Raw genomic sequence first — 24,586 nt, 5'->3', positions numbered from 1 at the left:
CGGATCCTAATCACAGTACGAAAAACTCACACACGCCGCTCACCCCCGTCTATTTGTCATTTGTATATGGACGATCACAATTTTATGGATTAACAGCCGTTTTCGAACATCATACGCGATGCTTCTGGCTAGGGCATACGCTAAAAACTCCGTGCTGGTTGGCTCGAAATATGGCGGAGAAGAGATCCCGCGATTGGTTGATACGTTGATACCCCTAGGTGGTGGAGGCTATCCACTGGACTATTACGGTAAGGTAAGAAATGGTAGTTCTCCACCTCTACGATCAACGTAGGCCCGTGCACATGAAAGAAAAACGAACCTTGGAAAGTGGGTTAGCCGGCGAGTAAGCAGGAATCCCGCTCTGATCAAACGTTTGCCGATCTTACTGTCGATCTCGGTTCAGAGTAGCTGTGCTCAGACAGCTCTGACGATTGTGAAATTGTCACTGCCCTGAAGAACTTCGGATGTGTTGTTAACTTCGCTGACATCAAGTGTCCCATATGGCTGTTCGCAGATCTCATGGGCCTAGATCAAGTGATCGAACATGCATGCGGGCTAGACCACCATTGCGCAGTAAACCTGCATATAAGCCCCACCTTCGAGAGCCGGAGCTACCGCGGCTGCTAGCCTACCGTTTTGCTTCTCTGAACGGCGCTAGACAGCACGGTAATGGTACATAGAGGTACTCATTATATCTGGCCCGCTCCAACAACGTAGAATCTCGCTAACGGAACACTGATGTCGGTCAGTTCACCGGGCCGAACGAAGGAGTATAGCGGGACGAAAATCAAGATGGGGAAAGGGGCAGGCTCCGCAGTGGGTCGGAAAGCTCGGAGTCGGCTATGGTCCCATTTCGCGCCTCATAATATTAGCAGCCAATTGAGGTCCGTACGGAGATGAGCGATCAAATTGAATAACCATTCTGATCTAGTGCAGTACATGTAAATCACCTCATCTTGTCCGTGGTCTTCATTCGTTGTGGATTATCGGGTATTGTTCAATGGTGGCAATGGATGCCGGATATCTGAGGTGGCTTTTTACAATGAGTTTCTGAAACAGGCTCTCTCCGTTAACCAAAAATCCTCGGAGAGGGCGGGGGGGAAGCCTCAAGACTGAGCAAGGTATATGTTGCGAGCATAAATGACTTTTAGAGGCATGATGTGGTGGATCTCTGGGCATATCAGAGCTAAAGAAAGCTACTAAAAAAAGAATAAGCTAGGCAGTCATTATTCCGGACTAGTGGCTGTTTGGGGGCTATCCTCTGGCAAAGTTGGGCTGCTATTCTACAAAATGACTCTGATGTCTAGTGAGAATACCAATGGTAAGGATTTACTCATCTCACGTCTGGTGGGAGACGTCGTCGCTAAGAACGGGGATGTGACGATTGCAACGCGAAATCAAATTTCCTTTCTATGGGATAGAAATTGGAGTCAGAACGCCAATTTCAGTTAGACCTTTTTTTGCTTTCTTAGTGACAGAATAGAATAAGAGATCAGTTTCTCATTGGGTATTAATTTCACTATATGGATAATTAATCCGCTTATATATCCATACAATATGCACATATTACACAGCCAAGGGCAGTCTTCGATATATCACCTTGTCGCCACTGAGCTCTAAGGGGCAAGAAGACTATACATGTACTTTGCTCCACCTTACATTCGACCCAGTTTCACTAGCGTCCTAGGGATTTGGCTCCTTTAGGCTCATAAAGTGTTACTGCAATTTCCCAAGTCTGTCTCACTAGGAAGCGCGAAGAGGGTCAAATGGCTCGGATCCGTTCCACCCGAGTTCCGCACCGTGCGTGCCCCCTTTTCCCCACCCATACCATGAAACCCGAGGTCCAATTGCATGAATCATGTTTCTATGTTCTCTTGTTCCGCTATACGGCCGTAGCGTGAACGGTTGTCTGCCAATTACAAATGACCCCGATAAAGAGCGTTCGTGGTGGAGTAAAGAAAGCCCAAGAAAGCGTGCCACGAGTTCTTTGCGTGGAGGTTTAACATTGCCTTTGGATGGCTTCCATCGTCGTGTCTGTATATGGCCTTTAGCTCATCGTCATCAGGCTGTGGGCTGTGTGGGTGTCTGCTTGATCGTCCTCGGGGCTAATCCTCAAAGTCATTCCACACCGATCATTTCTCCGGCGGGTGTCTCTGCTGCGGTACGGCTAGCAAGCCGTGTTGTCTGATTGACCCTTCGAGGTGACATAACAACGTAGTCGGCGAGCTTGGCGCTCGAGGGGAGGGTCTTGTGAACTTGGTCTGCTGCTCGTGAGTGATCTTCCCGAGGGTCAGCTCGTTTCGTTTCTTCTCGATCATTTCAACCTTCAAGACGAAATGTCCTGGCGGAGCTGACCAATCATTGTAATAAGTTAGCAGAAGAATATCGCCATCGAGGGGATGACAGCTGTTGCACAGATCCTAATCGGGTATTCGGCGACGGCATTCAGTATAAAAATGCGGAAATCTGCTAGCAAGGCAAATGTCACAGACACGGTGGAGGGACGTGTGAAAGAGGAATCAACATGTCCTGATTGGCAGCTAATTAGAAAGAAGACTTATCCCATGCTATATGATTTCTTCTCTATCTTCAGAATCACGGCCTGTGAGAGCAGCAAGGTTCGATCCGCGTGGACATCGCGTTCTTCAAGGACAATGCCCATCAGCTTTTCAAATCCACCATGGTGCTCGTAGCGAATGAGGGATAAAGTGTCACGTCAACCAACGCAGACTTGAAGATCGTGCGGAGATGAGAGCTCCGCTACTATGATGTTGGATGGCAGAGAGCCTGCAGGCTCATTTTTTTGGTACTAGCTGTTGAAAACGGGCTTGTGGTCTGCTTCATGCCGGGCAAGGCGTTTTGGACTGGGGCTTTGATCTCATCTTTGGTGGAACAGTATTCGATGTCGGTCGAAGGATCGTGAGTCAACGCCAGGCCTCGGGGGTCAGTTCTGGCTTGACCTTGTTGCTTCCACTGATGCCTATACCGACGAGGCCTGCGGTCTTGGAGAAGCGGTTGAGAGCAAGGCGTCGGCGAGTTCGGGTTGTAGTACTTCAACCAGTGTGTTTCAGGCGGAGCGTGTGCGGATCCCGTGTTCCGAAGACCACCCTATATACAACGGGACGTTCACGGGACGTTCACGTCTGGGGCCGGCGGGCCCGTGCATAGCTGCGTCAGCAGGTACGCCCCGACCCCTGGGCAGGTTCCCATACAACTTCCTGGTGTAGGCCGCCGGTAGGGTGCTATCAATTTTTCGCAGGTGACCGCCTTTGATTGATGCTTCTCATTCCCATTGAGCGCGGATTTTGTCCCGGATAAGCGCTCTCTTCCTTGTCAGTAAAGGGCGGAAGGGGTGTGTTTTGCCCGGGCTTGCCGCGTCTTTGGCCAACCGATCTGCTCCGTCGTCCCCTGGATCGTCGTAGTGTCTGGGTATCCATTGGAGACGAAGCGCGATTCCCTTTGCTTGACCTCTGCGACCGCCTGGAGGATCGCGTGGATAATGCGTTGTCCTGACTTGTTTCCTGGGTTCTCGATCGCCTGGAACGCTGACTTGCTGTCGCAGAGGATCGTTGCCGTTGTTGTTCCATTATGTTCCGTTCTTGGCCGCTGATGGCTTATCTTGAACACTGTACTGAGAGCGTAGAAAATGCCTATCAGCTCTGCTACGTGAACCGACCGTCGGTCCCACCTGGACCTGCTGGGGTTCGATGACCTCTAGGTTCTTGTCGAGTGCAACGACAGTAGCGCCTAGGTGGCCTTCACGTCCCCAGGCATCAGAGTAGACCACGATGGCGGATGTGGACCCTACGGTTTCTGTCCGCTCTCTTGCCGTCTCTCGGTCTGACCCGATCTCGATCTCCGTGAAGGACTCGGCTCACCATGGCAGTAGCGGTCGTGGGTCGATCGTCTCTAGTTCATCTAGTCTTTCTAGGTTCATGGTCTTCAGGGCTTCTGCCAGTGGGAGACGAGCGTACGACCCGACATTGTTCCTACGTTTCTGGGCTCGCCGTAGTATATCCCAAATAGGATGATCGCGCGGCAGAGTCTGAAGGCTTGCAATGGTGTTCTGTGCTCGGTGGCGGAGGCAGGTGCGTTGGCAAAATATGTGCTTCTACTTCCGGAGTCGTGGTGGCCACTGTCCTGAAAGCTAATAGGATACGGATTAATGCGGTTCTCTGGACTGTGTTTAAGTGTCGTAGGTGAGTCTTATCTCTGGCGATACAGTACCACCTTCAATCTACGTGGATCTGAGCAAATTCACGTTCATACCAGAGAAATTTCGTATGGGTTCGTCATTAAGTCTCTTGAAGTATGCGAGCCCACGCTTTAGTCTCGAGGCTGTGATTCTTGTAACATACAGGTACAAATGTGAGAGAGAAGGAAAAGAACTAAACAAGAATGACTCAGCACTGTCAGCACACAGTTAGCTTGAGTGACGCTGAAATGGTGTGTGGATTTACTGTTATCCAAGTGTTTTCGAAGATGAGCTCGTGCGCGCGCATTGTTGGCAAGACTATTAACAAATTGCATGTCTGTTCCGCCTTGGCTTACTTGCTTCTCTCGCTAAAAATGCACAAACTTAGCGACAATGTGGATATTATCTAGATATACTTGGCATCTCACGAGGTTTCCAATTTCGTCACTAGCACCCAGACAGGCATCGTTCCATTCTAGTTCGAGATACCTCAGAAGAAGTTGGAAACTGTGGTATGTAGATTCAGGAGTCCACCCATGCGGCAATTTGTGATCTGGAAATCTGCTGAAAAACGTGTTGGCCTGGCCTTCAATGGTTCTGATCCGTGACGCCCAAAGGGTCTTCATGGACATCGCCTGAGTCCTGGTATTGAGGAGAATCAATAGATATATAGTGACTGCAAAGTCTTTAGACTCTTTCGGCATACTGATTATGGCTCATTTTGATCTTCGAAGCCTCCTCCTGCTCGAAGTAATCCTGGCAAACTTGTCAATATGCCATTTTATGCACAAGACTAAAAGCCTGTCAGTGGAATGAACGGTATAGCAACTCCGCACTCACAATGTTTACATTCTTTTCGGGTAAGTACCAGTCACATCGGGCGTTACCAATAGGTTTGTAGTTGAAATCCTTGCCTTAGGAATTTTTGTTGATTCGGACCCAATAGGGCATTTTGTTTTCGAGTTTGAACCACTCAAATGACTGTACGCCCTGAACATGGTCCAATGATTTGAGAAGCCGGTTGATGATGTTCTGATGCCCAGTTATGTAAACTACATCGTCACCCGTATATTCGAGGCGAAGAGCACTCATTCATATGCTTTGGCACCGCCGGACTTACTATGCGAACCGGACCCTCGAACTTGAGGACTTCTCGGAATGATATACCAGTACAAGGCCATTAAAAGAGCATTGCAGACTGGCATTCAATTCTGGTACATCAGACTGTCGTGTACTAACCGAGTTCATCGCTATTTAGGTTCGGCGCCGTAAACACGAACAGCAAATGACCCGCAGAAGTTCACAGTCTATGCCGTTAGACATAAATATCGTCAACAGGGCCTGCTTGCCAAAGGTCTTAGAAATTTTTCTGTTTGGTTGCGCTAATTCCAAATTTTTTTGTAGTTGACCTGCGCCGTATCTGCCTCAGCGAGAGCACGTGCAATTGCCGCGATATTCTTGATCTGATTCATCGGCGGTCAGTAAGTTACATATATGCCCAACAAAATGAAACTCACCTTTCGTTCATTGAGAGCTAAGGACTCCAAACGCTGGATGTCATCCTCCTCAACCGCAGTCAGTCCTTGCATTGTTCAGGCTTTATGACAAATAGGTGATCCAGAGACCCATGCAGAAGTCTCTTGTTAGATCCTCATGCTCAAATATTAACGAGTTCGGCTCAGTCCTGCGTCATCAAAATTGATACCCCGATTTGAGGTCAAGAACAGCAGTCCCCGATAATACTCAATTATGACAAGAGAAAGGACGCAAATGCAATCCCAAGATGGGCACCCATCCCGTCGGCAGATTCACTTCAAAAAGGTGTCAGTTTTAAGTCTAATATTGGGATAAAGTCCGAAATGTTGAGTTATGCAATAAATTAGCTTGTGTCGGAGGGCAGGACTAGACTGTGCAGGTGTTTTTCGAGCGCGGAGTGGATATGAATGCCCGGGGCCGATAAACGGACATGCCCTACAGGCTGCTTGTGATGGACAACACGTGTGAATGCAGTATATCCTGTTCCCCAGAAGTGCGGGAAGCTCAATCTGATCAATACCACATAATTTACCCCAACATGTAGTTTGCTATCACCGAGACAAATAGTATGCCATAAAGGAAAAGGGTGATTAAATAACATATGCCCACTGACATGTGGTTCGATCAAGGATTACCGATGCGGAAATGACTGTCGTGGCCACTCTGTTGGAGATTGCCATTTCTTGGGTTAGGAATTCTCCAATATACTGTCCGTCTGTCCAATTTTGGGACATGTTAACGTGGAATACTTCCTCGATATGCCTCGCAAAGTGATATAGTCGATTCGTATGCACATCCAGTCTTCCCTCGATACTCAATTTCAGCAGCGCGACAAAAGCCCAAATCTTCTGGAGCAACTTGCTGCCCTTCGAACGTGGTGCAAAACTGTTAAATCGTCAGCGCATCAGGGGCAGTGACAGTGCATTCCCTGCACAATAAGCCGTAGCGTGTACGCACGATGGAACTAAGGGGGAACCAGAACCGAGCAAGTAGCAGTTGCGACAACTCCTAACCCAGCTAACCATCCCAGGAAAACGGCATGTTCTTGTATATCATCCCTTTTCTTGAATTGATAGCTGATGCAGCAAATTGACGTATTATGAACAGCAAGTCGCTTGTCTCAAGACGCCTTCAAGATGATCGGTGGAACAAGCTATCCAGCTGTTACTTGCTACCCAAAAGGTCAGCCCTGTTTCAATGATCCATAAATGCCGTCTTATCGCGTTCCAGACAGCTCGCTTATGGTCCGGTGAAGCCCACCAGCCGTGAATAGAAATTCTGCGGAAAGATCCCGGTGTGCGTTGTGCAGCTCGAACTCGCTCTGGCGAAAGAGTTAGCTAGGTGGAAAGGAACTTTACCTTCAAAACGAACCACATTATATCGTCGAACCACTGCCCCATTATTCCTCTTCATGAAAGAAAGCGCCTTTTCGAGAATTTTGATTGCTATGTCGTCATTTGGACTGTTGCTGCGGCCAGCTTGAAAATTGGTCCCCAAAGCATGGCACGGACTCGGCTCAGTTGTGTTCTTTCCCACAACTGTCGAGTCGTAGGGCGGTCAGGGGCTCATGCTCGCAATGATTAAGGCGAGATCGGGGCTCAGGGGTATATGTTCGATATCCCTCGACAAGGTTGCTCGTTCCTGTGGGCGCTCACGCTGATATGTTATATTTCGAGTGTGTTGTTCTCACGCCCCACATGTTGTGGGTTGTTTCCCTGGTGACGCGCATTGCCATGAATCACCAAGTTTGCCGGCATACGTAATCACGAGATTCAACGCTGCACTCTCAGCCAGTGAGACCAGTGAACCTCCACGCCAATGACCCAATCCAACCCATCCTTTTCTTATCTCTATTCTACATGAATTCAAACTATGCGCGACGACTGTATACTGGACTGGCTTCACTCTGTTGACTCGACTAATGATCAATCCTGCGAGCGACCGCCCAAGCGACCGAGATTGAACAATGGGTGCGCGCCCAACGAATCTATCCATAGCGATTTTGGAAAGATACAGGTCAAGGGAAACGATCCTAGATCACGTCTGCAAACGCCCTCGACTTCCGGATCTGGATCTGTGCCTCGACAGAGGTACCTCAGCATGACCAGCAAGCGCCCCCGGGACCTTGACGACGGCCGACCGGTGGATGATGCAAGACAAGCAAGACAGTCCACGGAACTCTCTCTTCTTCACACAGAACTCACCCCTCGCCCTCGACGATCACCGACGGCCGCTCTAGATCACGGCGTGTCTCTACCTTCATCACCCTCTCAGTCCAGGACATCTCCGTCATTGGCCTCCTCCAAAGCCTCTAAAATTTCTCGCAATTTGTCCCCCACGAAGCAGCTACGAAAAGCAGAGCTAGAGGAGACGGGTTTTTTAGGGCAAGCCTCCGCGACGACAAGAAACCAAAGTCACTACATGCTTTAGCTGAAGAATTGAAGATGATTAATGGTGGTTTCGGCATCCTTCCCAAAGAGCTGCAAGACGAGGTACGAGCCGCGCCCCTCCGCTGCCCTGCAATGGCTAGCTTAGTTCATACTCATACTCACATTCACAGCTTATGAAGGACGACGATTCTTTCGAGTTTTGGAACTTTGGAGATCGTCTGGGACTGGGAACGACGTGTTTCCCCGATCTGAGCACCGTGCGGCAGATCTATGATTTGGCAAGACGATGTTTTAAGAACAACCACCCCGAATCATCTTGGAATAACGATGTGCACTCGCGCGTTTTGAACTGGGTTTTACGAGACGGTCCGTGCAAAGATGATATCGTAGACTATCGGTGCTGGTATGCGCAACTTCTTTTCTCGTTTTCTGGCCAGTTGATCATCCCTGTTAACCCTCGCGCAGCCTCACTGCCCAGATCGCCCCCGAATACCAACCCATCAATTCGCGGAGCAAGATGGTCGACTACTGCTTCTGTATTGAGCCCAAGACAAACTCCCCGCAATACCGGACGATCGAGTCGCTCTGCAAAAAACGCCCGGGAAAGTCAATCAACCATACAGACTGGGCTGACTTGACCAAGTACCCCATTGCTATTTCTATCGAGACCAAAGGTCCCAGTATAGGGTACGAGACCGCACTGCTGCAGGTGGCTACATGGCACTCGGCCCAGTGGCGTAGTCTGTGCTGGGCCAAACAAGACATGAATCTTTTGACATTCTCGTGTCAGATTGAATTTCTTCCTGGTATCATCGTCATGCAGCACCACTGGTGGTTTGTGGCAACTGCGTTGAACGAGGGCGGCAAGGCGCAGACGTTTGAGCGATTACTGTTGGGTGAAACTGAATCCTTACTGGGCATCTATAAGCTATCAATGGCGCTCCAGAAGCTGGTCGAGTGGGCGCGAGATCAGTACTGGCCAGCATTCCAATCTGACGTTCTGGGACTCTGAGTGGCCGCTTAGATCTTGTTGAGCGCGGACTTACCAGCTGTACCAGAAGCGGGGCGAGATCCTTCGGTCGGCAATCATTGGGTTACAAACTTCGTGAAAAGGCATCCAATCCTCTCCTCCCGATTCTCGAAAGGCTATAATTACGCGCGCGCAAAGGTTATTACGAGAAAGGAATACTACGGTCGGCGAGCACTTTTACAACCCGGAAATCGCGCGTGGGTGACTACAATTGAGTGTATAACGCGTCGGGTTGGGCGCTTCCTCCGTGCGTGATTTTTAAAGGCAAAGTCTTTATCGAATCTTGGTTCGACGGCCTCCCGGACGATTGGCGCCTTGAGGTTAGTCCGAACGGCTGGACTTCTGATGAAATTGGTCTTCGGTGGCTTAAAAAGCTCTTTATTCCGTCTACTTCTTCGCGTACGAAGGGGAAGTATGGAATTTGATACTCGACGACGGCCACGGAAGCCATTTAACACCGGAATTCGATCAAATTGCGAAAAAAACGATATTATCGCAATTTGTAGCCTCCGCACTCGTCTCACCTTTTACAGCCTCTCGATATCGGCTGTTTTGCGGTGTTAAAGCGCGCGTACAGTCGGCTTAGCGAGTCAAAAATTCGTGCTAGAATCAACCATATTGCTAGGCTAGACTTCCTCGAAGCCTACCCGTCCGCGCGAATCGAGGCATTTAAGTCGGAAACTATTAAAAATAGCTTCGCCGCTACACCCCGCTTAGCACACGTCCTAGTGTGTTTACGGTACTTTACAATAACTCATTCGATGGTGAAATTTAATATACTATAATACGCAACAAAGATAGATAGGGGTTGTTTACTGAGTAACGTATTATGGACTAGCGGGGTTCCGGTTACAGCCTGAGAAACAGCGCGTGGTGTCCAGAGGGGAATCTGTTTTTGACTCTTACTAGTCATGATTCGAAGATGTCTGCTTTGAATTTTTCACCTACTAGAGTTAGCGTGCTCCGGTAGTGACGCAATCCCAGTTCCAATCACGCCAGCTCATTATGATCGTAAGTGTATTGACTCATCTCCTAAACGACGTCATATGTGTACGTGTCCTTGTAAGACGCCCGTTCGGGAAACACGAGGTCACAACGACTTCCGCTTCCGCACACCATCAGGTGGAGTTCTGACAGGCACATACTTATCCAGGACTCTGCGTCTTTCCTTTCCCCAAAGATGCCGGTCGTGTTCGAATGTATTACATACGACGTATATATAGTTCATAAGGAATCCAAAAATGGCGTTTGCTGGGTACGGCAAGTTCGGTTACCCTCAGACTGGGACCCAGTTCCGAAAATAACCTTCAATCGTCCACCAAATTCCTCCATACGTGTAACAGACCCTGCTACCTTAGCACTGGCTTAATCATCTAGCTCCTCTCTCTGTACAACCTGCCAAATCATGGTCCAATATAGTCCAAGAAACAATTTGTCAGTAGGAATCTGTTTTCGAATTTTGTTGTAGGGGGTTCTAACTGCAGGCCAAAACAAAGGACGCTGAGGATGACGCCCATAAAACACAATCGCATGGCTGGCTTCCAGCCGTTCTTGGTAAAGAAAGCGGTTACAAGGGATACAGTTGTAACGAAATTGTCCATTTTTAGGTGCTCTAAAAAGTGAATCGACGGACTAGTAACCTACAGGTACGCATTGTTGGGTGTGGAGGCTTATTTGGCTGCTCGATTGCATCTGCCGTGGTTTCAATAGGCTAATATTGGCTAACTCGGCTACTTTGGTGCTCCGTGTCTAAACTCGATCTTTGGGTCAAGTATTAAAATCTTTTGACATCTCGACATTCCAGTGCTTCTTGGTAGATCTGTTAGACCGGGATTTGTCTCGTCATGAACACCCGTATTCTTGCCATTATCTTCTTAACTTTGCCAGCCGTGTGGGCTTCTTCGGGTTATGCATCAACCGTTGAAGACTGTAGCATTCAATATTTTGATGGTAATAAAAACAATCCAACTTTAGATTGCCAAAGCTGTAGAGCTGTAGCTATGATACATGGTTTCTGGCAATCATGTAGGATGCCACTAAATATGTGCTGTGTCAATATTAACGGCAGCATAGTGGCGCAGAGAAAGTATCAATTGCCCCGTTATTTGTGATGGAAATAATCATCAAAGCAAAGCTAATCTATTCTTTCAATCATGATCAGCGGGGGTATGGGTTATTCATGCACCAACATCGAGTTAGAAGGTTCCATAGTTTCCGCCAATTGCAGTGGTACAAGCAAAGCTCGAATTGACCTAAGTATGCAGTTCATTATCTTCTAATTATAAACGCTGTTCGGTATTTGACTTTTATAGACAACTATATTTCGAACGAAAACGGAGTCTTAGCATGCGAGGGCTACAAACATATAGTCTAAGACCGAGGAACGAGATAATGAAAAAGGATGATAAATTTATCTACTGAGAGGCATAGCTTCATAGCCCGTGGAACTCCAGGGCTAGTTATTAGTTAGTTGGTTATTTAGTTAATGCACAATAGGTTGGAATTAAGGGTTTACCAGGTGTCGATTTCGATCTTCTCGTGACCCGGGGCGGAGCTAGGAATTGAAGAATCGCTGTCATTGTGATTGTGTGAAAGGGGAATAGTCGACCCACCACCCATGGGCACTGACCTCGGGAGTCTTGTGCCACTTGCGACATGGATCGGCGACACGACAGATCGGGATTTGGTCAAGAACTTCTGATGACACCAAAGTCAGACAGCCGAAGTCGAAAACAGATTATCACTGTTCCCTTCAGAGCATATCGCAAGCCCCTTATTCGACAAGCTTCGCAACAAGATCAGAGGCCATTTCCCCATGATCATCCAAAATATGCCGAAATCGAGAATTCTCCACCAGTGTTCGCGCCTCACATGAGATATAGAGAACGACCAACATTCTAAGGGAACAACATCCATTTGGCTCTTGTCTGCCTGTCTGCTCATAGGTATATTCCAGCAGGTCAAGGATATGTGTCATGCGCCCGCTAAGAGAAAACTTGCAAAGGTCGCGATGCAGTGACTTCAAGCACTGTTCTCTTAATGGGTCAACGAGATATCGTGTCGCAAACACATATACCTTTGCATGAGCAAGAAGGTCGGGGCTAGGAGAAATTGTGGCCTCATCTCCAACAAAGTGAAGACGTCTAAACTGATTCCATTGGCGTTTATATGGACATTGGACATAGATTGATTTCGCGTATTCGATCTCTAGCGGAAATGAAGAACAGTAGTACTTTCTTTGCGCTTTCTTGTTGAGCGTTCCCCACTCGCACTCGCAGGGGTATACAACTTTTGGCCCTGGCTGGTTCTGGCTCTGATTCTTGCCCCGGTTCTGATTCTTGTTGTAGATTGCTGTCTTTCAGTTGCACTCCGCCTAATTTGGAAATAAGTAGTTTTCCTTGAGACAAATTAACCTGTACTTACTCTCTGCACCGAAATGGCTATCATTATCTTTGTCTTTGCGGCAAGGCGTAGCGTAAAAAGCCACGTGTGTTTCCATGGTCATGCAAATTGCTTACAATGATGACTTGTTGGCGTACAGTGTTCTAGCACTAAGTGGCACATTTGTTGTTTAGGTCGGAAGGGAGATTCAGCGGCCACCCTTCCCACCAGATGAAATAAACAAAAAAATTACACAATTTATCCTTATAGTTTCTCATCCAAGCAATATATAGATGGACTCATTAGTTTGCCTTTCAAGGCGTGTTTACCAACCCCACCTCACATAATCTTTTTTCGATCGAATGTTCGCGCTCCAATAGCTGAAGACGAAATTGTTATAGAACAAAGGTGGCTTCTATTGTCGAACGAGCTCAAGGCCATCCACAATAGAAATTCACTCTGCCCCTTTGCAAGCAGATCAACTGGATACGAGACTTCTTGTTGAATAGATGTATCTAAACCGGTATACCGGTTTTAGAACCTTATATACAGGGTATAATGGAAACATATAAACTCAGTCAATTCCACGGAACCAGAGGGGTTGCTCTCCCAGCAAATTAAACAAGGATGGTTCACTATATCCACGTGTATGGCAGGCAGCATGGTGTTACTAGGGGTACTACATACCAAAACCTTCATCTACTAGAGCAGGCTATTGAGCACAAATTGGGAGAATGCTTCATGCCACGGGATCCGCTATCACCAGGATCGTTGTTATCATCGTTGGCAATGATATCTACTTGAGTCACGTTATGCTTACTCATGACTATCTAAGATATAAAAAGCGCGGTTTTGGCTTCTGTTTCCGATGCGTTGGCGTGATATGCACGGTTCAGACAGTTTTGTACCCGAAGTCGTCGCTGAATTTTATGCTTGCAAGCAGATTTGATGACTGTGGCTTCTGAATAGGCGGTTTAGGCGGCTTCCCTGGTGTAGGGTGCAAAAATAAAGAGACACAAGAAATAGATGGACTGGTTGAATGTGCAAGAAGAGGTACAATGCGTCTCGAAACCGGCGTCACCACCTACGCTCTTCGATTCTTTCTCCAAATCAGAACGCCGAGATCAGCCAACCCGTGTTTGGGATAGTCTCGAGATATGGATATTCCGGTTTCGTAAGGTATACAGTAAGTTACTCTAAATAAGATATATACTAGAGATGAGCCCCATGCGCAAGCCCTTCGCCATTCTTCTATTTTCTATCTCCGTTCAGCTAACATCCGACATTGGGCACCCTGCTCTCCTGCAGGAGGAAAAGAACACCATCCCGGTCGGTTTGCAAGCTCCGAATCTCTGAAAGAAACAATTCCACGTTGTCCGCCGTTCCAGAGCGAAGCCTAACTACGGTGTAGAGCAATGCTTGACGCAATGCGGATGACTCGCCGCTATAAGACTTGCGCCTGCGATCACTGCTGGGATCATATATGCATTGACATCCTTTCGCCGTACAGTTCGCGCATGGGGTTGTGCCGGAACACTAGATCCTTTTAGCACTGGACAAGAATGAATTTATTACTCTCCTACCTTTGTCCGTTTTTGGCGACACTCTGAACAAGCGAGGGAGACATTCCGTCGCTTTCGACATAATGAAGGTAGTAGCTGTAGCTGGGAAATATTGTCTTTGACGGTCGGCCGTAGTGGCGGTAGGGATATTTTTGCTGTCATGAAGGGTAAATAAGACACAAATACGTCGGAAAAGATGATTCACGTTTGCGTCTATGGAGAGGAAGGCATAGTGAGGAGGTGGGTGATGCAACGGAATTAAGTGGCCAGCTCGCAAACCTATTTTCTTTGTTTGCTAGATAAACGATGCGTTGGCAATCGAAAGGCGAAGGCCCCCGCGACCATTTTTGAGACCAGCCGTATGCACCTTCCCGATCCCGGCGCTAGCGATTGAAGTCTCCATAGCAAACAAAGAAGCGGCAACATACTTTGGCCAGCGAGCCTTGATCTGGACCCGTGTGATTGGACAATTTCCTCCCTCTTGGCAGGGATGCGTGCTTTGGTTAGACAGTCTGTCAGCCCCCTTGTGCTGGTCTTCTCAGCTTGTTTGGGGGATTCCGCCACGCTAGTGGCCAATCATTGACGACGCGCGGAATCAAAGCTTTAAATCTTCATTCACACAGTTCTAAACCGTATCTACGGATGAGATCCAGCGATTGAGTCAATTGATTAACTATAATGGTGCTCCTCATAAAGCATCCGTCATCTATAAAAGCAAAGCTTCTGGGTTGTGCACAACATTCCGGATACGGCACCGTTTTAACATGACAAAAGAGCACTAGAGCAGTTTTTCCCAGCCCCGATGCGAACGAAATTCCTCTGCAAAGGTTAGCCAGCTCTTGTGACCAGAAAGGTGAAGCTCCGGTGGAACCCACAATTGGAACTTACTTCACAGATGTTCAGTCGCGAATCCGAGCAAGGGCTTTCCTGCCAGCGCTTTTTGACGGACGTTGATAACTACCCTGCTGATCCCGATGATAGGCATGCTAGAAGGCAGCTACCACTAGAAGAAGATGGTGGGGATCATTCAACAAACGATCGTCTTTAGATATTTGCCGAAGAATTCGTAGTACCAGGCGGTGAGGTTGGTAAGTTTGTATCTCAAAATTCCCCTCTGACTAACAACAAATGTGCTGTGGTCCTCTTCTCGCTTTTCACATGGCGAATCTTCAGTTAATTTTGCCTCCGATGTCACTAACTCACAATGTTTGCTATGTCTGCTTCTTTCCACTAGATTATGCGATAGAAGACGACTCAGATGAACATCTGGAGAACACTAACACAACATATGTACCACATGCGATCGACAATTCGATACCCTAGCGAGCTTGCCCAGCACGACGTGGCGAAGCATAATATGTGCATGAATCTGTTCGCAATATTTTGATACTCAGGCAAATCTTTGCTCATTGGCCTTGGTTCTCTTGCTGACATATTGCTGACGATATTCGAACTAACACACGGTCACTCCAATGTAAATAACCATCTAGCAGTATGAATGTTCCACTTCTCTTCTTGATCACTTCAGCTTCTTCATGATCAGCCCAGGAGGATCTTCCTACCAGCTTCCAAGTCGGTTATTTCCTTCTGCAGCTGTAGCCGTTTCCGCTTTGTGTTGGCTTCCTCCCCGGCAATCTCCTCCAGAAACTTGTCCGAGAGACTATTGACCCATGATGGAGATAACAGTTTCATGGGAGCTTCCGGACCAGTAACGAGGAAATGGTCTGCTCCTTGCATGCAAACATTGTCGACAAATCTTTTGCGGGCCAATTTATAGTACGCCTGTAGAATGTCATGAAGATCTTGGACAGTATGCTCGGCATTACTCATGTTGTCACGGTATGAGAGGTCGCTGACTCGGATAACTTCTCCATGTGAACAGTTTTCCAGGGTCTTCCCGGCCAGCGCTTCTTTGAATCTTTTTTGTCGGCACTTTTGGAGATTATCGTTCAAGTAATGGTTCAAAGTCATTGGTGTTCCTCCACGTTCTATTTTCAACAGAAATTCAACATGTGAGATAGCCTGTCTGTATTTGCCGGTTAATTCATCCCAAAGGCGAGTGAGGATGTTGGTCGAGATCCTGATATCACCACAAACAGCAAGGAGTACTTTTTTTATGAATCGATGGACTATGGCGATCACATCGCTGATGTATCCTTGCGCTAGGGTGGACCATTTCGCGGATTGCTTTTTCATCAAAGCCGACAGCAAGCTATGATTGAAGGTGCCGATTTCGAAGCCACGGGATTCACAATAGACTGTGTCCATCCAGATGGAAATACCATTTTTAGCTCCAGAGATGTTGACAGCATCGTGCAGAATTTCCTGCAATTCTTCATCCTCCTGAATCCTGCGGCTTAGAATGAAATTAACTCCGTTCTGTTTCGCTGGAGGGACTTTCTCAATGGATTCCAAGGATGAATCTGCCGACACTTCCGAGCCTTCCGGCCCTTCTGACTCTTCATCAGGTACTTTGTCTGTCTTGAAAGTATCGGTGAACGCGAATTCATGGCCCCATGTGGAAACGTGGTCCGAAAAGTCCACGTTTCTGCTGGAGACCATGGTTGCCAAACGAACATCCTGTTCTGTATCAAATATGTCATCTACACCGTAGTTTGCGGCGAGTGCCAGCTGTGTGACATTTTGAAAAGACGAAACAATGTCCAGAAGAGCCATGCGCTGCTGCTCTGGGGTCTGTCGCTCAGTTCCAAGCGACTGAAGAGCTTTTCGTGCCACATTGAGCCTCTTGGTAGTTTCCGAACGTACCTAGAGTCACAGAGGTCATTAATAAGGTCTGGAACTATCGTGAGGCCTTTTGAGAATACCTACCAATGGAAATGTGCGGCGCACATGTGACGTGAGAACCTCTTGGAGACGCTTTTTCAAAGCATTGATGCCAAAGTTCTCAGCCCGCACGCGGTTCCAAGGAGAAGTTTGATGCCACTTTCGCTCCAGAAGATCTCGGTCGACATTCCCATCCTCGAGCTCCTGTTGTCCCAGGTTCCGAACAACAACCCACCCAAGCTGATCGCTCGTATTTTGGTCTTCGATCATATCTATTACTCTGTGTTGGGTTCCTTGATCGACGAGATCGATCTTGGTCATAATGGGCAGAGTTCTTTCGCCTGTTGGATCGATTTCGCGGGCTATCTCGATGATTTCCTGTGTGGCAATGTCCACATTTGCTGGAACAACGGTCAACATGACAGAGCGTGGGTTGTTCATATAATTATAGACCATGTCACGGACGAGCGCTATATCTTCCTTTGTGGTGACTCCAGGGACTGTGTTTTTGAATATCCCTGGGACGTCAATCACACTCAGATGATCCTCCTTGGGACCACAAATCTCAAGCCGGAGAACGCTGTTGGAAAACGTCGGCTGTCCAAAGGTTGCAATGCTTTGCAAATCACGGAGATTCAAGACTTTATGGACCTAGTCAAGTCAGGGTACATTCTGAGAAAGTAGGAGGAAATTTAAAAAGTCTACCTCTTTCATCATGTTAGCAAACCCTTCTACGCTGAGAGCCTGCAGACCAGTAGCATTCCAATCCCTGAGTTTCTGTTCCTCGTCGGTGTCCAGACCCGGTGCGGGAATTATGGAAGCAGAGATCTCTCGACCAACGAGATTGACTTTTCGCTGGAAGATGATCTGCGTCGCGAAGCGAGTGCAGAGACGGCTATCACGGGGGAAGCTCAACTTGGTCAAGCCCTCCAGGACTGAGCTCTTCCCGCTTGACTGGTCGCCCACTACCACAAGCTGTGGAAGGTCGATGTATTCTCCGATATTGCAAGCAAATAGTTGATCAATTTTTTCAAGCAGCTCAGGGTCTGCCAAAGTGATACATTCAACCTCTTTGACTACCATGATTTCTGATAATAATTGGGAAGATAAGACAGTCCGAATGAGAGAGAAAGGGCCGGAAAAACACGGAATTCGTGATATAATTGAAGTGAGAAGGAAATTAAGTCGAAGAGCTGTATTATACTTCCACCTTAGCCAAGCGGTCGAAGGACTCAAAAAAACCCATGTCTGCGTACCTGACCTGAGGGCTATGAAGGGAGGAAATGTGCCGCGAGGAATGGCGTATGTAAAAAATAGATGCGCAGGAGGGAATGTTGTTTAAGTCACGAGGGGAGAAGCGAAGTCGAGAACTGAATATGTTCTGACGGTAGCTGCGTGTGATTAGCAGAGTTCGGAGTGATGGTATGAAGGGGGCGAACGCGAACATACGTACCGTCCCGTGGAAGTGCCGCACAGATCAGTGAAAGCGCGTTCGGCGGGTTTCGGTAAAACCAGCTGCGATGTAGTTGAGGAAAATCGCGCCGGTATCGGAGGAGGAAATGACAGCTGAGAAACAATGCAGTTACCCTTTATATCGGGGTAGCAGGTATCTAGAGGAAGGACATGCTCTGCATTTAATAGACAGAATCTGGCACGAAGTCCAGACCCAGCTGGGCAACAGGAAGGAGATTGTGAAAAGGACCTTGGAATGTCGAGGTTGGGATATGGAATGTTGTTGGATGCGCCTTACTGCGGCTACTGTCATCTCTGCAGGACGGACAGAGTGGTATGAGGGGAGTAGACGTATCTTGTTGTACCTTTAGCGGTATTGGAATCGAGTGCCAAACCTGGCACAACAATAACCACCGTCGCGTCTCTATGGAGCGACACAATAACTCGTAGTAGTGGGCACTGTACATGTACTTGCCTTTATAACCAAACTTACAAAAAGCGACAAAAGTTTCCTCTTCCACGTCATCTATAGTAGCAGTTCCGGATATCGCCTCTTTCATGCAACCATTGTTCATTAGAGCATCCAAAGGTGCTGATAAGTTATGAACAAGACCAGCGTGGATTGTCAGCTTCCGTCGATCATGTCCAATAAAAAAGTGAAATTCTGGATATCGGATGAGTCTTCGGCTTTTAGTTAGTAATTGAGTATTTCAATGAACGGTGATCGTACTCTTTGAATTTTCCTTTTTAAATAGCTCTGACCTAGCGATCTGTACAGCAGATACTGGCAATCTTAGTGCAAGCTCGGAGTTGGCCTGCGCTAAATAGCACATTATATATCACGGTGAGTGGTTTGTAGTAAGAATCAACCAGTAGCTTGTTGCCACCTAACCAGTGTGGGGAGCCGATATGAGACCATACAAAAGCCAACCGAATGAGGGGCAGCAAAATTGGGCAGCGAGAGTTGCTCTGTGGTAGAAAACACGCCTGAAGGGACCGACGCATGCTACTGTGGAGAGAGGAGTACCGGTGTGTTCAGACTCCGAGGTACGAGTCGAGGCCATATGGAACCATACGTCAAGAAATTCCAAATTCTGAATATCAGGTTGAGTGGCTGATGAGTTTTTCAGGTTAGCCCAATGAATTTTGATATCAGAAGCCTTATACCATAATATAGACTCTTCAGGATCCTCATACGTGCGGCGCTTGGAGCACTACCGTGAATTCTTTTACAGTATGTATGTGTGTGTGTGTGTGTGTGTGTGTGTGTGTGTGTGTAATTCATTACGCTGACACCTCGTCGAAGTTGGAACCCTGGATTAAGGTACAAGTGTGATGACTGATCAGTAAGAAAGGAAATTGCAGCAGCTCATTCTCCTGCTGCCAAGCGGAGCGGCTGCCTGTTAGGCAACCACTCCTACAGCTCCATACACATCACGTGACATGGGATCCAACTGTCGAAACGACTGGTGACGCGCGCTGCGCACGCTGTGGCCCTGAAACGCCATAAAGGAGAGACAGGAAGTGAGGGCAAGAAACAGTTGATTGGTAAGCGTTGCCTAGCTTGGATTTTGTTGAAGAAAGTAAGGAATTATAATGCTCCGAGAACCTGGGGCTTTCAGCCCAGCCTTCCCCCGCCCCCGCCTTTAGCTACTCATATAAGTAAGGACAGGACCTTGTTACTATGTAGATAATCACAACTTTGACAACTTTCAGTTACCTCAGAAACAAGCCTATATTAAATCCATATCAAGTTGTCACTTGATAAGACGGGGTAGCTGTTTCGAAAACTGGTACAACACATCTGGCCTTCTCCATCCGTTCAAGTGGTTCGAAAGTTAGCTTACGCATTTTGTTATTATGATGGCTGATCCGCTCAGCGTTGCGGCTAGCATTGTTGGAATTGTCACCCTGGGTTTCCAGGTTGTCAGGGGATTATATCAAATTGCGGACTGCATCGGTTCTGCAGGAAAGGAGGTCCGGCTATATGCAGAGGAAATCAATCAATTTTCCCAACTGCTAAGTCATATCAGAGCGCAGATATTAGCGGCACCCGATGTGCCATTCAATTCACGAAGCTTAATAAAGGATGTTGTCGACATTTGTGATAAGATTCTCCAGCCTTTCCATCGCCTACAGAACACACTGGATTCCTTCTTTATCCGGTTCAAACAAAGCCCCAAGAAGCTCAAGCTGTTTGGTTTCTGAGTTAAATGGGTATTTTGTGATAAGAAAAAGTTGCTGTTCTATTTAGACGCACTCAGGAATCAACACAGGATTCTTAATACAGCACTTGACTTAGCCAACTTGCAAACCACGAAGGACAGAACACCCCCGATTATGTAGTGAGTACATGAAGTCTTGCGACTTGTTAAGACGTTAATAATTTTAGTATTATGAGAATGTCCCTCGAAAACTCAGTGGCTGCGATTAACGCATCACTGTGCAGCAGCCCTGGAGGCAGGATCTTCCCCATTACAGGGACAAGTGAGCAGTCGTACGATGACTATCTCGGTTTAACTGGCCAATCCGCACTTATCTCTTTTCAAGATGTGTCGGAAAACTCAAGCAACCCTGGCGACACCGAAGTAGTTCCACCAACAGAGGCTAGCCTTAATCCTCAAAGTTCGACCGACCTTGCAGATTCTCGCATAGCTTCGGATGGCCAGGAAGACCAATTAACTCCCCTTGAAATGCAAATCCTGGAGAAGCAGATCGAGCAAGATCTCGATCCAGATTCGGGCATGACAGCTGCTGAGGTCTGGGAAGACACCCGCTCTATCTCACGGAAGGCAAAGCGCTTGGCGTTAGAGGCACTTTCGTTACGTGAAACTCAAGTCGCAGCCTCATGGGGAACTTCTGCAAGATTTACACATGAAGACTATACTGTAGGATGGGTCTGTACTCGTCCTCTAGAATATGCAGTGGCTGAAGGGATGCTGGACGAACAACATTCGGCTCTTCCACAGGTTGAAAATGATACAAACACCTACACACTAGGGGGAATGCAGAGACACAATGTTGTCCTTCTCTGCATACCTGCAGGAGCCATGGAGACTGGGGTTGCAAACACTGCTGTATCGGGGATGCTCCGCAGTTTTCCAAATATAAGGATTCGGCTGCTGGTTGGAGTTGCCGGAGGAGTTCCAAACCATCAAATTGATATACGCATCGGCGATGTAATGGTTGGTTCCCCCGTGTCTTCTTCAGGAGGTGTTATGCTCTTGAAAGGAAGTGGGGAGAGCTTTGCTGAGACTGGTACACTTGAGACGCCACCAAGAGAACTCGGAAACGCACTTGCGACACTGCAAGCTCGACATATAAGAAGGAGGAATGAGATTCAACGTCATATTGAAGAAATGCTAGAGGCGAATCCGGCTATGCGTCTTCCGTTCTCCTTTCCAGACCCTGAAGGCGACTTGCTCTTGCCACCATATTACGAGCATCATAATAAAGGCATGCCAAATTGTCTTGAATGTGACCCTCCTCAAGTGATACCACGGCCGAAGCATAGAGGCAGACCTGCTGTCTTTTATGGTCCTATTGGATGGACCAGTTCAGTCATCAATAGTGGTCTTGCCCTCGACGCTGTTTCCCGCCAAAGGGTCATTTACTGCATTGAGATGGAAACCATGGGATTGATCAATTTGTTCCCTTGCATTGTGATTCGAGGAATTTGGAACTACTCAGATTCGCACAGAAATAAGGCATGGCAGTAGTGCTATGCGGCAGCAACTGCTGCAGGATATGACAAGGAGCCACTTGGGACAATACACACCACTCAGGTATAGAAAACACATATCTGTCACCTCTTCTGCTGAATCATGATGCATGTTTTGCCAAATTTCACAATATTTACCAGATATCACGAATTTGGATGAAATCCAGTCATAGTAGCCTCTGTAAAAGGATCCAAATAGGATTAAATGCTGCCGGAGTTGACTAACGCTCGTAGGCTAGTCGATCTTCTAGGCCTGTAGTCCAGACAACGAATAATTCGTTACATAGCAAAGAGCTTCCACAACTCAAGCACAACGAATCATAACTTTGTCTTACTTAGCAATCTCGTTGGCAAAGAGTAGGCAGATTTTCAAAAGCAAAGGATGTAAAACAAAAGGTAGAGGCACGCAAAAGGAATTGGTGCAAAGGACGGGTAAGTAGGCGAGGCAGAACGACAGGCGAGTCACAGGAAGGAAGACTGCATCAGGCAGACAGCATGATGAGAATGCAGCACTGGCATAGGCAGATTATTGCAATAGCTGACAGGGAGGGCCCAAACGCGAGGACCTGCAGAGCCAGCAGTCCGTCGGGCTAAATGCCCATTCAGCAAATGATATGAGACTCTCGGCATCTGCAATCGCTGCAAAAGACGCGAGGACTCCCTGTTGCGGGTCTATATACTCGAATTGTGACCTATAAAAGTACTCATCGAAAATAGGACCGTATTGGTGGTTATCATTGGAGGCATTCCGGTTCACGGAACCCCAGCACGAACGAGGATGCCGTGAGTATCCTTTGCGCGTATCATGTAGAAAGATGGTAATCTCTCGCGCGATGTCTCGGTGGATTCGATTGAGGCTGCGGACCCGCAGATGTAGAATCTGAAGCTGGGAATGCTTGGCCGTGGGTCGAAGGCACAGATGCTGTTCTCATTAGCGGGCACACGCTTACTGGACTGAGGAGAACTTACAGCCGCAGATGGCCTAGCACACAGACCCAGAGCAGACACCTGGCCCAGGTCTACAATGGCAGACGAGTTTGTTACTCACGCGGGTGACACATCCCGATCATCCTCAAACAAGACATCAGCATCGATGGGAGCGAGTTGGCGCTCACGGTAGACAAAGATCTCCAACGTGGGCTGGCAGTGTCTGATGGCGTCCTGGATGTGGGGTTTCGACGCTGGGAAATTAGACAACCTCAGATGCAGATGCTGCAGCCCACGATACGAACATAAGAGCTGTACAACCGCAGAGAGGCTACACCCTTCGCCCGGTTCGTGCAGCAGATAATCAAAGAGAATTCAAAATGCGCCAGTTGTAGCGGCTTTTGTGACCGAGACAGTAACTGCACGAGACGCAGCTGATTCGGGCAGTCCCACAGCGTGAGCGCTCACAGAGATCAGAATATCGCATTGTATCCTGACGAGATATCTGGGGGCAGGGCCACCTTTGACAATGACAGCGTGGACAGAGCGGGAAGAGCTATCAGATTCCCGATCCCTGTATCCCCGTTTCTTGTGCTGCCGAGCCCTGTACCCTCGACCTCCGGCTCCGGCTGTAGTAGCCCATCCCAGCACAGAGCACGGGCAAAAGAAGATGAAATGAAGCCGATGGACATATGATCCAGGCGGCTCCGGTTCTTACGGATGCACTGTCGCAACAAACCAACCTCAGTCGGATGTTAGATTCCTGCGATGATTGAGGGCACGTGCCGCCCGTGACGAGCGAGAGGCGAGTGAGGCACTCTTGATACCGGCTAGGATAGCCTCCCTGGTCGAGAACTCCCGCTGGGATGTCCCTAGTCGCAATCTATTGCTAGACAATCACAGATCTAGATGAACGGCTACCAGCTTACGGACTCGAAAGTGCTCAAGCTATTCGGCTTCAAATAGGTGAATATCAGCTGCATTGATCTTTCACGTCGTCCAGGAGTTGCTGGTGCGCCGTCGCCTCTTCCGAAGCTCGAACTGAGGCGGGGGACTCTAGCAGGCCCGCCGCACGAAAGATATTGTAGTATGCACATCGATTAAACCGAACAAGATGGAATGGAGCCCTGTCTGCAGGTGCCGCGCGTGCTGGAGACAGTCCGTGGGTTGTGAAGGACCAAAATAAAGAAAGAAGGGGTCGACATTCAACAAATTCAGCGCCCATTCACTTGCTGCACAGAATGAAATGGTACGGTATATTCGAGGAACCAAAACTGAATACAATCTGGACGAGGCTCGGCTAAGAACGAGGGTGGTAGCTGTGTCAGCTGGCGGGCGGTCAGTGCCTGGATCAACAAAACAAACACGCTGGAACTTACCCAATCTGCGATCAGCATCAGAATCTCACACGGCAACGTCTCCAGCTTTGTACTCTGTGCTCAATTTATCAATCTGCTCTGAAAAGCAAGAGACTTATAAGCACGCATCTATCTGAACACCCAGTCAAGTTGCCCAGACATTTGCGAAGAGGAAATTGTTTAATATCCGTAGGTCATGCATCGCGCTGCATGACAAGCTAGGCCGGTCCCTGATAAACAGGCTCAGCGC

At 48.0% G+C, this 24,586-nt stretch overlaps 3 protein-coding genes across 3 annotated transcripts; 2 read left to right on the top strand and 1 right to left on the bottom strand.

The window, feature by feature from the left end:
* Positions 1–7,603: 7,603 nt before the first annotated feature.
* Positions 7,604–9,133, top strand: N7446_010668 (uncharacterized protein; the record flags this gene model as incomplete). The annotated part of the gene is made up of 4 exons (XM_058519411.1): positions 7,604–8,105; positions 8,162–8,223; positions 8,292–8,524; positions 8,587–9,133. The coding sequence occupies 4 exons, from the start codon at positions 7,604–7,606 to the stop codon at positions 9,131–9,133; spliced, it is 1,344 nt and encodes a 447-aa protein (XP_058368249.1).
* A 6,500-nt stretch (positions 9,134–15,633) lies between these two features.
* On the bottom strand, positions 15,634–17,961 carry N7446_010667 (dynamin family protein; the record flags this gene model as incomplete). Its single annotated transcript, XM_058519410.1, has 3 exons — positions 15,634–16,860; positions 16,924–17,529; positions 17,584–17,961. 3 exons carry the CDS (start codon positions 17,959–17,961, stop codon positions 15,634–15,636), a joined length of 2,211 nt encoding a protein of 736 aa, XP_058368248.1.
* A 2,771-nt stretch (positions 17,962–20,732) lies between these two features.
* N7446_010666 (nucleoside phosphorylase domain-containing protein) lies at positions 20,733–22,049 on the top strand (the record flags this gene model as incomplete). The annotated part of the gene is made up of 1 exon (XM_058519409.1): positions 20,733–22,049. One exon carries the CDS (start codon positions 20,733–20,735, stop codon positions 22,047–22,049), a length of 1,317 nt encoding a protein of 438 aa, XP_058368247.1.
* Between the last annotated feature and the right edge of the window lie 2,537 nt (positions 22,050–24,586).

Source organism: Penicillium canescens (assembly GCF_028828765.1).
Source record: "Penicillium canescens strain IBT 15451 chromosome Unknown utg000007l_segment0_segment0, whole genome shotgun sequence".
NCBI classification, from domain to species: domain Eukaryota; kingdom Fungi; phylum Ascomycota; class Eurotiomycetes; order Eurotiales; family Aspergillaceae; genus Penicillium; species Penicillium canescens.
This window is presented reverse-complemented; position numbering and strand designations above follow the sequence as displayed.